Here is a 14529-nt window from a genome sequence, read left to right on the forward strand (position 1 = left end):
CTTTCTCTGCTCTTTCCCATGTCTTGGTTGAGACAGAGTGAAGATTAGAAGTGTTTTTCTTCTTTGAGCCAGTTCATGACAAAGGGTGAGATGATATTGCAGGGATTTAAAGAATTTGTAAATAATTTGTGGATGTGGCACTTGGGGACATGGGTTAGTGATGGGCAGTGCTGGGGTGATGGTTGGACTCGATGATCATGAAAGGGTTTTTCCAACCTAAATGATTCTGTGTTTCTATGATTCTGCGTTTGACACTTCCTTATCTCAAAGTCTAAAATCAGATCCTGCAGTGTGGGAAGTTTTCACTTCACTCTCCCAATCCTTAATCCACTCACAATAGATAAGAAATATTCTTTTCCACAAAATGATGACCTCCTATGCATTTTAGTGACCTGACTGGCTCATGTCTCGGTTTGGCTACCCAGTATTTCTGAGGAAATAAAATACAGCATTTACTGTTTTGCCCTTTCCCTGTAGATCAGAGCTTGGAGCACAGAACCACGGAATTGTTTGGGTTGGCAAAGCCCTCTGAGATCATCGACTCCAACCACAACATCTTGAGCTCCTTTCTGTAACTGCTCATACAGTGAGAAGGAGTCAGCTCCTCAGGAGATCCTCTAGTGAGGGATCCCTGAAGATCAGCACAAACGGAAAAAAACAAACCTTGTTTTTAATTAAATTAATTGAGATGAACCCCATCCAAAGCAGTTTCACAGCCCTACAGAAAATCTGGTCAAAACAAGAGAGCTCCCAAACTCTGGAGTAGCATCCAAGCTCTCCTGCTCTCTGACAGATCTCATTTTTCTCTGTGCTTTTCATCCATTGCAAATATCTCCCTTATCTTTTGTCACAACCAAGCTCTTTTCTCGGATGGAAATAGTTTTGATGCAAATGCTCTCAAGAAACCGGACAGACTCAATTCTGTGCATCCCCTCAGAGCTCTTGCATATCCATGGACCTGTTCCCTGACCAATCCCATTCCTGCAGCCACACAAAAATGTCTTACGGCACAGAGAGGGGGGAAAAAAACACCAGGACAGATTAATGGGGTCGTGGACTCAAAGGGTGGCTGTGGGAGGAGGCAGGAACAAGCAGTGCGGTAGGAGAAGATGAAGAAAGCAGCAGGTAGCACTGAGTAACTGCAGAGCAGCAGGGGAGGAAGGCCTTTCACTCAGGCAGCCAAGAAATCAGATGGATAGAGGGGAAAAAAAGGAGGGGAGCTAAGTCACAGGAAGAACCTGAATGGAAAACAGATTACCTCATTAAATCACCTTTTGAATTAAAATATAGTTTACTGCTGGCCAGCAGTAAACAGAGAAGAGAAGAAAGAGGAAAGGAGGAAAGAGTTTCTGCTCATCCATAGCAGCATCACAGTGGGAGATAATTTGCCTTCATATCAAGAAATGGTCTGTGCAGCAAATGTGTGTTGTGAAGCCAAACAGCTTCACTGTCAAACTGCTCAAGGCAATGCTGTGTCCCCAGGAGGGGCTGTTTGCTGCTGCTGGGCTCCCCAAAATCAGCAGGAGTCATCAGGGGGGTCAAAATGGGCTGTAAGGGAGAAAGGTAAAACAGTGGAGACCAGAGTGAGGGAAGGAGAAGGCTCCAAGTCACATCTCTCCTCTCAAACTCAGAATATTGATCTGAACACAAGAAAGAAGAGCTGCCTGGAGTATTCACACCCCATTTACTCCTAACTACCAGACTAGCTCTCCATGGATATTGGCTTCCAAGTGTAAGTACAGCAACCTTCAAGAATGGACAATTAAGCTCCAGGAAATTTCTTACACGTTGTGCAAATGGAGAAAACCTTCTCTCCTCTCTGCACCACTTCCCTGCTAAAAGAAACTCCACCAGTGGCATCCTCCCAACAAGGCCTGGGGGATCCCTATGAAGATGTGGATTAGGCGAGAAGGAAAAGAAATGCATGAACAGAACTAAGAATGGGGCCAAAAATTACAAAAAGGGGATGGATGCTTCTTAGCATTTTGTGATAAAAGGTTGCCTTGAGAAAGAAATAAAAAAACCCCCACGATTCCTGATGAAATTCAGGAATAAAATCAACACTTCCTTCCTGCATGAAAAGTGTCTTCCTTGTGGATCTGGTTCTAATATTCTAACTAAATCTTAATCCTTATTAGATTCACAGTATGGTGGGGATCTTTTTTTGGTGGTAGTTAATTAAGGCAATAAAAGAATATGCATCTTCTTCTTGTCTAACACTGAAGGCAATCAGAATAACAGAATTAATTTGTTAAATTCTTTCTTCCAGCTCCCTCTTGAATCAACCTTTCCCTTCCAAAGGTGCACCCAGGTGGAACAAAATCCCCAGGAAAACAGAGCAAAGCAAACCAGACAGGGGCTCCAAAAATCAACTCTCTCATCCTCAAAGCAGCTCTCAGTTACTTTAGTGAACACAGATGCAAATGACATTTAGGAATTAAAAAAAAAAAAAAAAAAAAAGAACAAGGCAAAGGTACTTAAAGGTAAGATCACAGTGTTTCACTCTGTAGACCCTGGACCAGTTTTTAATATTCTGTGTGGGGAATTAGGACTGTTACTCTCATTAAGACTATCTGGAATTGTATATCTAAATCCCTCCACCAACCCAGCTTGAAATATATATGCCCCACTGAGAATAGCCAGAATTGCAACTGGATGACCAGAAATAGATGTTTTTTCTATTATCCCAGCTGAGGAAAGCCTTTAAAACCAATGAACAAAGACATGCAAGTGTAATGCTTTGGGAGATATGGGAGAGCAAAACTCAAAGAAATAGAAAGCAGAATGACTCCATTAATAAAATTCAGCCAGTACAGGTTGTAGTTGTAAAAGTTCAGCTGCTTATAGAAGCAAATTTAAGGAACAAAGTCATAATTATATCTGGAGAAGAGTCATTTTTTCCCTGTGGAAGAAAGATGACAACAGCTCAGTTTTTAAATAATGACTTAGTGAAAACCATACCATATAGGAGGAGTTAAAAATATTCTGTAAAACCAAGCGTAGGTTTTCAAAAGCTCCTTTAAAGAAAAAAAAAATCCTTGATCTTGAAGTAAAATAAGTATATTGTTTTACTGTAAAGTATCTTTTTACATTTCCCCCTTTCTCCCTTCAGGGGGTTTTGCTAACGGGAAGTGACCCTGCATTACAGCAGGTTAAATTTGAGACACACACAATCCAGGCAAACATCCCCTGTTCCATTGTTACTACTTCTTTCCCCCCATTTCACTTTACAGCAGGATAATTCAGCTTTTCATCCTTGAATATAACACTCTTCCCAGCATTCCAGTGTGGATTTTTGATGATTTGTGACAAAGTGCTTCTTTGAAACTGGCCGAAGTTCATTTTAGCAGAGGCAGGGCTGCAAATCCTGCCTGGCCACCAAGTCAGCCCGAGAGGTGGCTGGGGAGGGGACACTCTGAGCTGATTCCCTGTGTGTCCCTAGTGAGATCAGACATCAGCACTGGAGGTAGCTTTGCATTGCAGACCACCTGTGGGGGGTTTGTTTTAATTTAATAAAAGCCCCACATCCTGAGCTGCTGAGCTCTCCCAGACCTCCGTGCTGGAGCTGATGCTGCCAATACCCCAAGCAGAGAGGAGCAGGAATGAACATTCCTTAAATACAAGAAACTTCTGCCTCCTTCAAGATTTAGACCCAGTAGTTGTAGAGACCCACACGTGCCTCAAGCAGCCATCCATAATCCCAAGCAAGACTCCAGCCTCTGTCTGACAGAGACTGATGGCTCAGCCCTTATCATGAATCAAGGGTTGGCACAGCTGAGCCACGCAATCTTAGATGTGAGCAAACAGAGCACATCATCTCAGCAGCCTGGTAACCCAGAGAAATGGAAACACTGAGAGCCATGACAGCGTTATTAGTTATGCCAGGGTTTGTCAAGGGATGCAAGGTAGGATGGAGGATTTATTTTTCAGATCGCTGCCGAGGAAAAGGCATCACTTGTGATCAGCCAACGAGCTGCAGTCAGCCAGGGGTGCCACAAAATTCACGTTTTGACTAAAATTCCTGCTGGCCAGCAATGAGACTTTTGTCCCAAACTGCCTCCTGATGCTTCTCAAATGACTCATTTGCAAGAGGAAGCATCAGCTGCTGCTCAGCATTAACATCCATGGAAACTACCTGAATTCCTGGTAATGCAGCTCTGCCCATGCTCCCTGTTCAAAATGTGATGTTTAACAAGGTCTTGATTCACCTTTCAATAAAAACCTGGGGCTGGATCCCGAGAAACAGGTCTGGGCCCTGTACTCAGCTCCATTCCCAGAACTGTCAAGATCCAAAGTCAAGGTAACTTTGCTGGCTTGAGGAGAGAGGCTCAGCCAGCCCATTCCTCCCAATGAATGTGTCATTGCACCTGTATTAATGCTTCTTCAAACAGCCCTGCCTGGTGGGGATAAAGCTTAATTATCTCAACTACATCAATAACACCTCAAGCTAGGAGTCTAGATTAAAAAATTATCTCTAGCAAAAAACATTCTCTTTTTCCTAGCTACTTCTTTCTGGTTGTTTGGTTGTTTTTTGTTTTTTTTAAACCATGTTGACAGCTGTGTCCATATTTCTCAAAAGGAAGAGGCTTTCTTTTGGCAAAAGCTAATATTTGACTGTGGAAAGATGTAATCATTTAAAACAGAAAGTGTACCTAAGAGCTGTTAGGCTTCAAACCTATAATCAGTCCTAAGAAGGAAAAGCTTCTTAATGTCAAGAAACAGCTTGTTTACAGAAGGCTTTGGGCAAAATTATTGTAGTGGCTTCAGAGCAAACAATCCCAAACCCAGCTAATCACCAGCCCCTAACGATCAGCCTCTCTGTGCTGAAGGCCAATTTATTTTCTCCAAGCACTCTGCAAATAATTAATTGACCTTCTCCCTTGGTGTTAAGTAAGGGAACATCACCTATGCCAGGGAGGGAATGGAGACCAGTGTGCTGCACCCAGTCTGGCTGCCATGGAGAGTTTTGGTGGAAGGAAGGTTTGCAGTGGCTGCAGCAGGAAAATCCTGCAATTTGACAGCCTCCAGTTGCACCAGGGCAGGTTCAGGTTGGGCAGCAGGAAAAATCTCTTCACTGACAGAGTGGTTAACCCCAGGAACAGGCTTCCCAGGTGGAGTCAGCATCCCTGGAAGCGTTCCAAAAAGGAGTAGATGTGGCACTTGGTGATATGGTTTAGTTGGCATGGTGGTGCTGGACTCAGTGATCTTGGAGGACTTCTTCCAACCTTAATGAGAAGGAAACGTTCCTGCCTGGCACCTGCAGGACATCACCTTACACTTGGAATCATGAGAGGGTATAATTGCAGCAGGATATTTTAGTGGACAGCCAATAACCCACCCGCATGATTTGAGGTGACTGCTCCCACCAGGGAGCTCCCAGTATCCAGCTGCTCAGCTACAGTGCTTGTATATTTTACTAGCGTTTTTCTCTTTACCCTCCTATGAGCTGGGAGAGGATGAAAGGAAAAAATATTTACTGCTGTACTTTCGAGACATTCCCTGTAACAGCCACAGGCCCAAAACCTCCGAGTTAGAAATCCGTGTCTGCATTTCCAGGATGTCATGCTAGAAGCCATCAGACGCTATTGTAGTGACTCAAGGAGTAATCTGATGCAGTGTGACTTGGGAAAAAAAAAATATTCAGGATGATTCAGAACATTTAAATGGTGATTTGCAGGGTAAGAAAGGCTTGGGCCACTTGGAATTCTCATCATGTCCGAGGCACCTAGTTCAGCTCCTTCTGATAATTTACTGCAGCCAGGCTGAGCCAAGTATTCATTTCACAGACTGTACAAGAGTCTTTCCTGGTTTAAACCAAGTGTGAATTAGGGGAAAATGAGGCTCTTTACTCCAGTGGCATAATGCAGTCACTGAATCCACAGAGCCCATCTCTTTTAATCATTATTTTAATGACTCTGGTATTCCGGCCCTGCTGCTGGCCTGGAGTGCTAACGAGTGACTTGTACCCTCCAGTCTTTCACTTCAAATTGTCTCACATTCCTACCAGCTCTGACAGCTCAAGATAGAAATGTCACAGAATCACAGAATCACAGAATGGTGTAGGTTGGAAAAGACCTTTAAATCATTGAATCCAAAATGGAAAAGAGTGGCAGAATCAAACCCTGAGTCTTCATATGCTGGACATTAACTTGGCTCTTCAGACAACACGAACATCTTTGGGAAAATCCAATTAAAAAGTTTCACTCGTAACAATGTGTTCTGTATCATCATTAACAGGGCAGACATCCTTCTGCCTTCCAGAGAAACAATGGCCTTCCTACCCAACAGCTTCATTGCTACGTCCCATAACAGAAAATTGAGCCTTTAATCCTCAAAGGCCATTTCCTGAAGGAAACTTTAACTCCAGTCAAATTATTTTATGATCACGCTCTTAAACACACAAAACCAAACAAGAAGATCCACAAGAAAACCCCAAAGAAACGAACAAACCCCAAGAAGATCCAACCACCTCTGGCTGCTCCTCACCTTAAACCACAGAGAAATTGATAAAGAACAATTTGTTCCACAGGACAATGATCTCAGCCAGGGACACTGTGACATCACAGCGTTGTCACTGGAAACCAGCTTTGGCTCACACAGCCCTGAGCATCACCCTTCTCCCTTGCTGGCATCATTGCCCTCACCTCCAGGGGTAGGCTCGCCTCCATATGGCAGGACAGGAGGTCACCACATCTGATTTCATAAATAAGTAGTTTAAAGGAGTGGAATATCAAAGAACACCCCTCCTGCTGATCCCTTCCTTCTCCTACTCCCTTTGTCCCACCAGATGATGGGGAAGGCAGCAAACCTTTGAGACAGAGAGCAAAGCTGAAGAGCTGCTACTCTAAAAAATGCAAAAGGGCCCTCCAGAAAAGAAGAGGCATCCCCTTCTTTCTACAAATGAAACTAAAAGCTCCAAGATAAAGAGAAGCAACTGCTCTGGCCCATCACACAGGCTGGGGTCTGTCTCAAAGGCTGCCAGCATCTTCCAGAGTCACCTGTAACAGGATTTCCAGTTCCTCACTCGAGTTTTCAGCACCTGCAATGATTGAATCCTCATTTTCTGGGGATGCAGCACATGAAGGTCACACCTCAGTGTAACACGGACCCAGTGACACAGAATGTCTAGACTAAGGAAAATCGACAGCCTCCTCCATTTTAAATTTATCCCAGATGAAGTGAAACATCAAAGGAGCTCCTTTTAATGGGCTTTTTGGCATGTGGTCCTTTGTTCTTAACAAGTCAGCACCAGCTGCTGTGTCCATAATGCCAAGTCAGTAACATCCCCAGCCAGATTCCTGGCTGGTGTAAATCAGTGTCACTCCTCTGCAGGCAGAGATTTCAGTTGGTTGACATCAGCTGAAGATTTGGCTCCTTGTGCTTAGCAGGTGCAAGATAAGTAAAATCTCCTGTGCCATATTTCATATTTCTCCTGTCTTCACCACCAGTTCTGCTGCACACATTTGCAGGGTGGAGAGTTAATTAGCATCAGCTGGAGCTGCTCAAGTTTCTATACAATAAATCCCATATTGTCAGGAACTGCTTTCCTCTAATTATATCTTGTTCATGTGTATATATATATGTGTATATATATATTTATATTTACACACATACAAATCTTGTACTCCGGCTCATTGCATGGTGACTTTCCCATAAACAGAAGATGAGGTGAGAACAACAGGCCACATTCCTTCATCATAGCACCTGAAATACTATTTAATTAATGAAAGTAAATATTACTTATAGCCTTCAGATTTCCTAATTAGCCTATTCTGTTACCAGCTTGATATATTAGTTTAAAGGTGACCCACAAGATTTTCTTGATATATAAATGTCTCAAATACCTGGAGCTCTTCAGTGTGTATTTAAAACAAGAATATATTTTTGCTTTGCAGGTAGCAGCTTATCAAAGTCCCACAGCACCAGCTGTTCTAACTTTACCCCAGTACGAGTAGGAATATACATACATGCATCAAAAAATTAAAATAGATACAAATTGAAGTCTAGTTATTTACCCCTTTAAAACACGCTGCTGACTTCAGCACTTGTTAATGAGTAAGTTCAAGAAGGAAACAGAAATTTGAAATCATCTGGGGCCATTCAACAAACCCAAAGCCCAGATCCCATCTCAGTTTTCCCCACTCGCTGCCTTGGGTTGTTTTAATTAAGCAAATTATGCTTTCAAGTCACCTGCCACGCTCTTTGGGAAAAGGTACAAGCAGCTGCATTACCGAGCCTCTGATGTGCCTTGTTCACTGCTGTGACCACGTCCCTCCCCTCCCGAGCATTTCATCCCTCAATTCCCAAAAAGGAACGTTGGGAGTGCTGCCCTGGACACCCCTGAGGCAGGACAGCTCCCAGGCACTGCTGAGCAGTTTCATCACAGCCACCCCATTGTGTGCCATCCCCTCCAGCACGGAGCCACGGAACGCTTCTGGCTGGAACCAACCTTCCCCGACCTTCTGTGCTGGGCTCCAGCCATTCCCAGCACTGCCACTGCCCCGTGTGCCCAGGTGCCACTCACATGGCTTTTGAATCCCTACAGGGATGGGGACTCCAAACTGCTCTGGGCACCTGTGCCAGGCCTGGAAAAACCTTTCCATGAAGGAATTTTCCTCAATATCCAATGCAAACCTCCCCTGGCCCAGCCTGAGGCCATTCCCTCTCCTCCTGTCCCTGTTCCCTGGAGCACAGCCCAACCCCCCAGCTGTCCCCTCCTGGCAGGAGCTGTGCAGAGCCACAAGGTCCCCCCTGAGCCTCCTTTTCTCCAGACTGAGCCCCTTCCCAGCTCCCTCAGAGCCTTCCCAGCTCCATTCTCTTCCCTGGACACCCTCCAGCCCCTCCAGGTCTCTCTTGTCCAAGACTGACCCCAGGATCTGAGGTCCCTCAGCAGTGCCCAGCACAGGGATTGTCACTGCCCTGGTCCTATGGCCACACTGTGGCTGATGATTATCTTATAACCCTGGTATCCCTAATTTTGGGTGGCTTACATGGGAATGTGATTCATGATTTTCCCTTCTGTCATCTCCCCCCACCCTCCTCACACATCTGCACCTCAGCTCAGGGCAGAGGGACCAGCACAGCACCCACCATCCAGACTGGATTCACTCTCCAGCTCAGTTGTTATTCCTTAATATCTCTCCACATCAGTTTTGGGTATGACAACAAAACATGAACAAAAGTGTAGAGGTGAGCAGGAAATATTTTGGTTTAGAAAATAGCTGAGATGTGTGAAGGTGCTCAGGCGTGAAGTTTACTGCTATCTAAGCTCAAGTGGATAAATTTAGATGTTGGCATTTATAATCTTCCCTAGAAAAGTGATGATATTGTTTAATCAAGAGGTCAAAAAGAATTTAAAATTGTCCCATTTTCTTCTTTTTTCTCCTTTTTAATAATTCAGCCTAGTGCCCAGTAGGGTAATAGATAGTGAAAGATGGATGAAGAACTAGATATTCATAGGGAATATATTCTTCATGAAAGGTAGGTGAGAAATTAATATTAAAAATGTTCCTGTCTTCAGCAGAAACAGGACTAATCTTTTCATTTCTAACGTACCTTGTATTTATGAGACATCAGCTGCAGACAGGAAAGGAAATTGCAGCATTGCCTAAGAGCAGCGTTAGCAAGTTCTGACAGCTTGTTAAAAGCTGTGACCAAAGGCAGGGTGATGCACATCGATCACCCGTGGCAGGGACCTCGTGGAGCTCGGCCTGGGCTGGCCCTTGGCCATATCTCTGAGGTGGGTGGCTCATGTGGCCCCCAGTGGGACCCTTCACACGTTCCTGCAGCTGCCCAAGGGATGGAAACGTTGGCCACTCACTAAAAATAAACACAGTTCTGTCCTACAGCTCTGTCCTCCCACGGTGCAAGTCTGACTTCATGTATAACATGGATTTTCCAGCACTCACAATCCCATTTCTTGCCAGATAATGGAAGGAAAGGCTCAAAGCAGTGGAGCCAGTAGAAGATGGAGTCCACAGTGGGGAAATATCATATTCCATCCTTGGGATGCTCTAGCATGAACCATGGCTTTGAACTCTGAGTCCCAGAGATTTGGATTTCCAAGTGTAATTCCCATCCACGAGCAGAGCACAAGATTTACATTTCATTAATAATCCTAAAGCATCCTTTTCATATGTGGCACATGGTGGAAATATATAACTCTGGAGATTACCTGGCCCAGCCTCCTGCTGAAAGAAGGGCCTTAGATTAAGTTATCCAGGTCCATGTGAAGCCAAGTCTTGAACAGTTGGATTTGGACATGAAATAATATGAGTAATACAGTAAGTAGAGTCATCATTACTGCAGTGAAGTCACACAAAAGATTAGGAAAAAGACACTCAACTGGGCCTAGAGGAAACAGCAAACCCAGCCCCAGCACCTGTAAAGCAGAAAAGTATTTGAGAGCTCCTTCCAACTCAGATCCTAATAAAGCAACCTATACATCCTGGAAACTGCATTTACAGATTTCATACAGAGAAGTGTAGCCTTGAAAGTAATTTTTCTTTTTTTTTTTCAGCATAGTGATGTTATTACCACTTGTATTTCTGCTGGCAGGAAGCTCTTGCCTACAGCTGCAAACCAATATAAACTCCAACTTTCTGGGTCATCAGAAATGTAATGGACAAAGTGCTCTCTGCAGTTACCTCATCCATAAGATAACTGAGTTAAAGCATGAACACTGTAGCAAAACTTGTTCACTGTCCCTTCTTTGCTGGTCCTCCTTTCTTTCTAAACACTTCATTTCACAAACATTTCATTGCATAAACATGGAGCAGAGAAAAGCTTAACAGGAACGGGTTTGATTTAGTAAACAGCAGAGGAAAAATTATCCAAAATAACTGGGAATCTAGAATGGGATAAAAGTTCTTCTCCAAAAGGGTTGTCCAGTCCTAAAGGGATTTAAAAGCCCTTTGGATGTGGCACTTGGGGACATGGGTCAGTCTTTTTGGCAGTGCTGGGGGCTGGTTTGACTGGATGGTCTTAAAGGTCTTTTCAAACATAAATGAGTCCATGATTGATAATCTCATACCAATACTTCTCCTCCTCCAGAAGTAAAAAGGACTCAGTTTTTAATTTCTCTCAGGTTAAAATAACACAATTCTCCCTCATTTTGAGGACCAGTGTGAATGTCCCATACATTTTACCAGGTTTCTCATGGTTTGTCCCATTTAATGGTTGATGGTTGTGCAGGAGTTCATTACTTGGATGATCCTGCTGAGAAAGGCTGTTGTTTGGGAGCATTGTTCTGGTTGTTTATACAAATTTCACACAGGAAAGTTGTAGTAAGCTGATAAACACCTCCTTACACGTTACAAAGGGTCTGAGCAAGAGAAATGTATATCTTTGCATTCTACATTATGGCCCACACAAAAGGTGGAAGCAGTTGAAAGGTAACACTTCCCATGTTTATTTACACCTATAGTCTTGTGTACACAAATGGTGGAAGTCCTTTATCACAAACCAGTATTTCTCAGCTCCTTACTTCACTGATTTCCTCCTTTCAGTAAAACTATGGAAGCATGAGCAGCCTCCCAATTCACTTTCTAATTATTTCTAGTGAAAGTGCTTCTTCCATGCCACCATGACATCACTAAGCCCAGGGAAGGCTCAGCTTTAAATTGTTTTATCACAGAGAAACCTTAGGTGGCGTTGAACAAAGCCTTGAATACATAACAATATGTTATGTATTCATGGAGTGATATTCCCTAATATTTAAAATTAGGATGTACACAATGAAGTGTTTCATTTGCTGGTACCATCCCTTTATATTTCCATCCCAAATCCCTTAGCACTGGTTGACATCTTCCCTCTCCTGCTCCCCACTGTGCTTCTCCCCTCCAACACCACACAGCCTGGATTATGCTTAGGAAAACTGAGGAATATTTTATCTCAGGCTCTGCCCCTGCAGGAACAATCCCACTGATTTCAGGCATGGAAAAGGGAGAGCAGCAGAGACTGGGAGGAGTTTGCACCTTGCCCAGCCCTCGAGTGAGGCTTCTCACCTTTCTGTTTCCTCCCACTTGCACACTGGGAGGATGAAGGTACAGAGGAGCTTTAGGAAGTGGTTCAAGTTCATGCACTGACCCTTAGATCAAAAAGGCCACATAAGAACAGGGTAATTGCAATTAAACATGGCCCAAGGCTGCAGGATACAGAGAGGGTGAGTTTAATCTTTGTGCTTTTGGTAAAAAACAGACTCCACTCATTGACAATCTTCCCATCCACCTTCCCTTCCTGGAAAGGCAATAAACTCAGCTGTGCTTATCCAAGAGCTGGAAAATCCCAGTGCAGTAGGAGCCGCACCACTCTGGGTAGGGAGCAATCCCCAGGGCCCCTCTCCCTTCCCCAAGGAGCAATGCTGCAAAGAACATTTTATATTTGTAAAATGCTTGGAAAGGTTGGAAACAAATGTGTTCAAGGTTTGCAAATCTTTTACCTGGTTCCATTAAGTATAAAACCCTGGGCTTATTACTGTAGCCTTCTAAATAAAAGCTGAAAACAAGATCATTTTTAATTGCAAGGAGCACAAAGCCAAGCTCAGTGCACTCATCTCCTTCTTAAATTCACACCTTGAAATTCAGCCCTTATTCAAAGATAAACCTAATTATTTTCAGGGGATAAGCACTTGCAGGTTGCTGGGAGAATAATAAAAAAATACTGTTATAAATGGTTTAAAAAGAGGTTTAATGCAGAAAACACAGGGGGATTTTTCTCTCTCAGCTGATGAGAAGCACACATCACTACCATGGTGAATATTCATGGAGCTGGAAACCTCTGGGTTGTGCTCTAGCTCCCTGAGCCTCTGAGAAGCAAGGACTGCTGTTATCTGCTCTCACAGGATCACTGTGGTGGGGCTGCTCCAGCCTGAGGTTTGTGGAAATTACTTACCTGCCTCATTGCTTGAATTAGGAATTTGGAGGGAAAACACAGTGTGGTGGCTGCCAGGCTGCTCATCCTCTTCCTCTGCTGCTGCCTTGTGAGGTCCTCTGGGAATATCCACAAATGCTGGAAGTCCCGAGGCAAAGGCACTTTGCAAAGGGTATTTACGACCCAAATGTCCTTCCTTTGTTTTCTCCTCCTTAATTACCTTAATTCCCGTGAAGTCTGCGCTCAGGTGGGATCTGAGTGGAGCCCCGTGTGCTCCTGGGAGCTTCCTTGGAGCTCTCTCCTCCATGGGCTCTCCATTAGCTATGCCATCTACTCCATCTGCTGTTAATCCGGACAAACTGCACTTCAGGCTCAAGGACAACGTGGATCTGTACATTTTTTGGCATTTAACTGGAGGTTGGTCAATGCACACACTGAGCGACTTGTCCAAATAATAGATGGTGTTTGGACACGGCTCAGACACCTGGAGCTGGACACAGGAGATGAACGAAGGTGGCATTTTCTCCCTCCCATCACTGCTTTGAAAACCCACGCCATCCTCCTTGATTCCAGGGTCAAAAAGCTGCTTTTGGGGTTCTTCACCCAATTCTGAGCAAGACTTAGAAGCCTTTAAAGGAGGATGGTTTGTGCGGGCTGGGGGAGGCCAGCGCTCGAGGAGAGCGGGGACTTTGCTGGACGTGGGGGACACGGTGCTGGGCTCCTGGCCAGCCCCAGGGCCACGTGCCGGGTCTCCAGAGCCCACAGGAACACGCCTGGCTGTGACAGTGATGGAGGCAAAGCCTCTCTGCTGGCCTGGACACTGCTTGGGACTGGGAGAGTCCGACGGTGACATGGTGTCTTCTAAGGATGCCTGAATCTCTAAGCGGCTGGGAAGCACCAAAAATGTTCTGCTAACGGTGGCTGAGCCCTGGTTAGGACACGATGGTTCTGTGTGACAAGCTCTGGGCTGGGGGATCAGGGCCTGCATAGGCAGAGAGGGCTTCTCCTCGTCAATCTGTGCAATGATTACTGGTGAAATCAATGCCGTGTTTTGGGAAGGCAGAGATTCCTGCAAATGAAAACATTCCCAGTTATCACCACACTCCAATATCCTGTGTGCAACTGTTTCTCATCCACCATCTATCACAGCAGACAGTTTTGTTCAAGATCTCTTGTTACCTTTCTATTCATAATAACTTTTTTGTCATTTAAAAATGTACACTCTTGAAATCAGCTCTGAATTGTCTGGGAGGCTTCAATGAAAACTTTATCACTCTGGTGAAGGGAAAACATATGAGAATTTAAAACCTGTATTCCATAGTATTATTTTGAGTATTTAACTCATCACCATGGATGGGATTGGAGGCTGTTTAAAAATGGACATGGCAAAGACAGCTGTCAGTTGCAGACTATAAATTCCTCTTTCATGACGTTCTGCTGGAATTTAGAATGCATTTAAGTTTATTATTGATCACTGGCCTGTGACATCACATACTGCAGAAGACATGTGGGCACCAGGAGCATGACAGCTTTACAACCTCACCAGTTATAGGCATAAAATCTCCCAAAAAAGTGATATAGTTACTCACAAGGGCTCTGGGTACTATCTTAATTAATTAGTTCTCTCTTTCTTATGATTCCTTGGTGGCACCTGCCAAC

The 14529-nt window shown here is 44.3% G+C and overlaps 1 protein-coding gene across 1 annotated transcript in view; it reads right to left on the minus strand.

Moving 5' to 3' along the window:
• CUNH10orf90 (chromosome unknown C10orf90 homolog) overlaps positions 1-14529 on the minus strand; it is a 45063-nt gene that overhangs the window by 14307 nt on the left and 16227 nt on the right. Inside the window, exon 3 of the mRNA XM_041415564.1 lies at positions 12892-13939. Coding sequence (XP_041271498.1) covers positions 12892-13939 — 1048 coding nt within the window. The remainder of the gene's footprint in view (positions 1-12891; positions 13940-14529) is intronic.

The sequence above is a fragment of the Onychostruthus taczanowskii genome, unplaced genomic scaffold (genome assembly GCF_017590055.1).
Source record: "Onychostruthus taczanowskii isolate IOZ18803 unplaced genomic scaffold, ASM1759005v1 scaffold5, whole genome shotgun sequence".
Taxonomy (NCBI): domain Eukaryota; kingdom Metazoa; phylum Chordata; class Aves; order Passeriformes; family Passeridae; genus Onychostruthus; species Onychostruthus taczanowskii.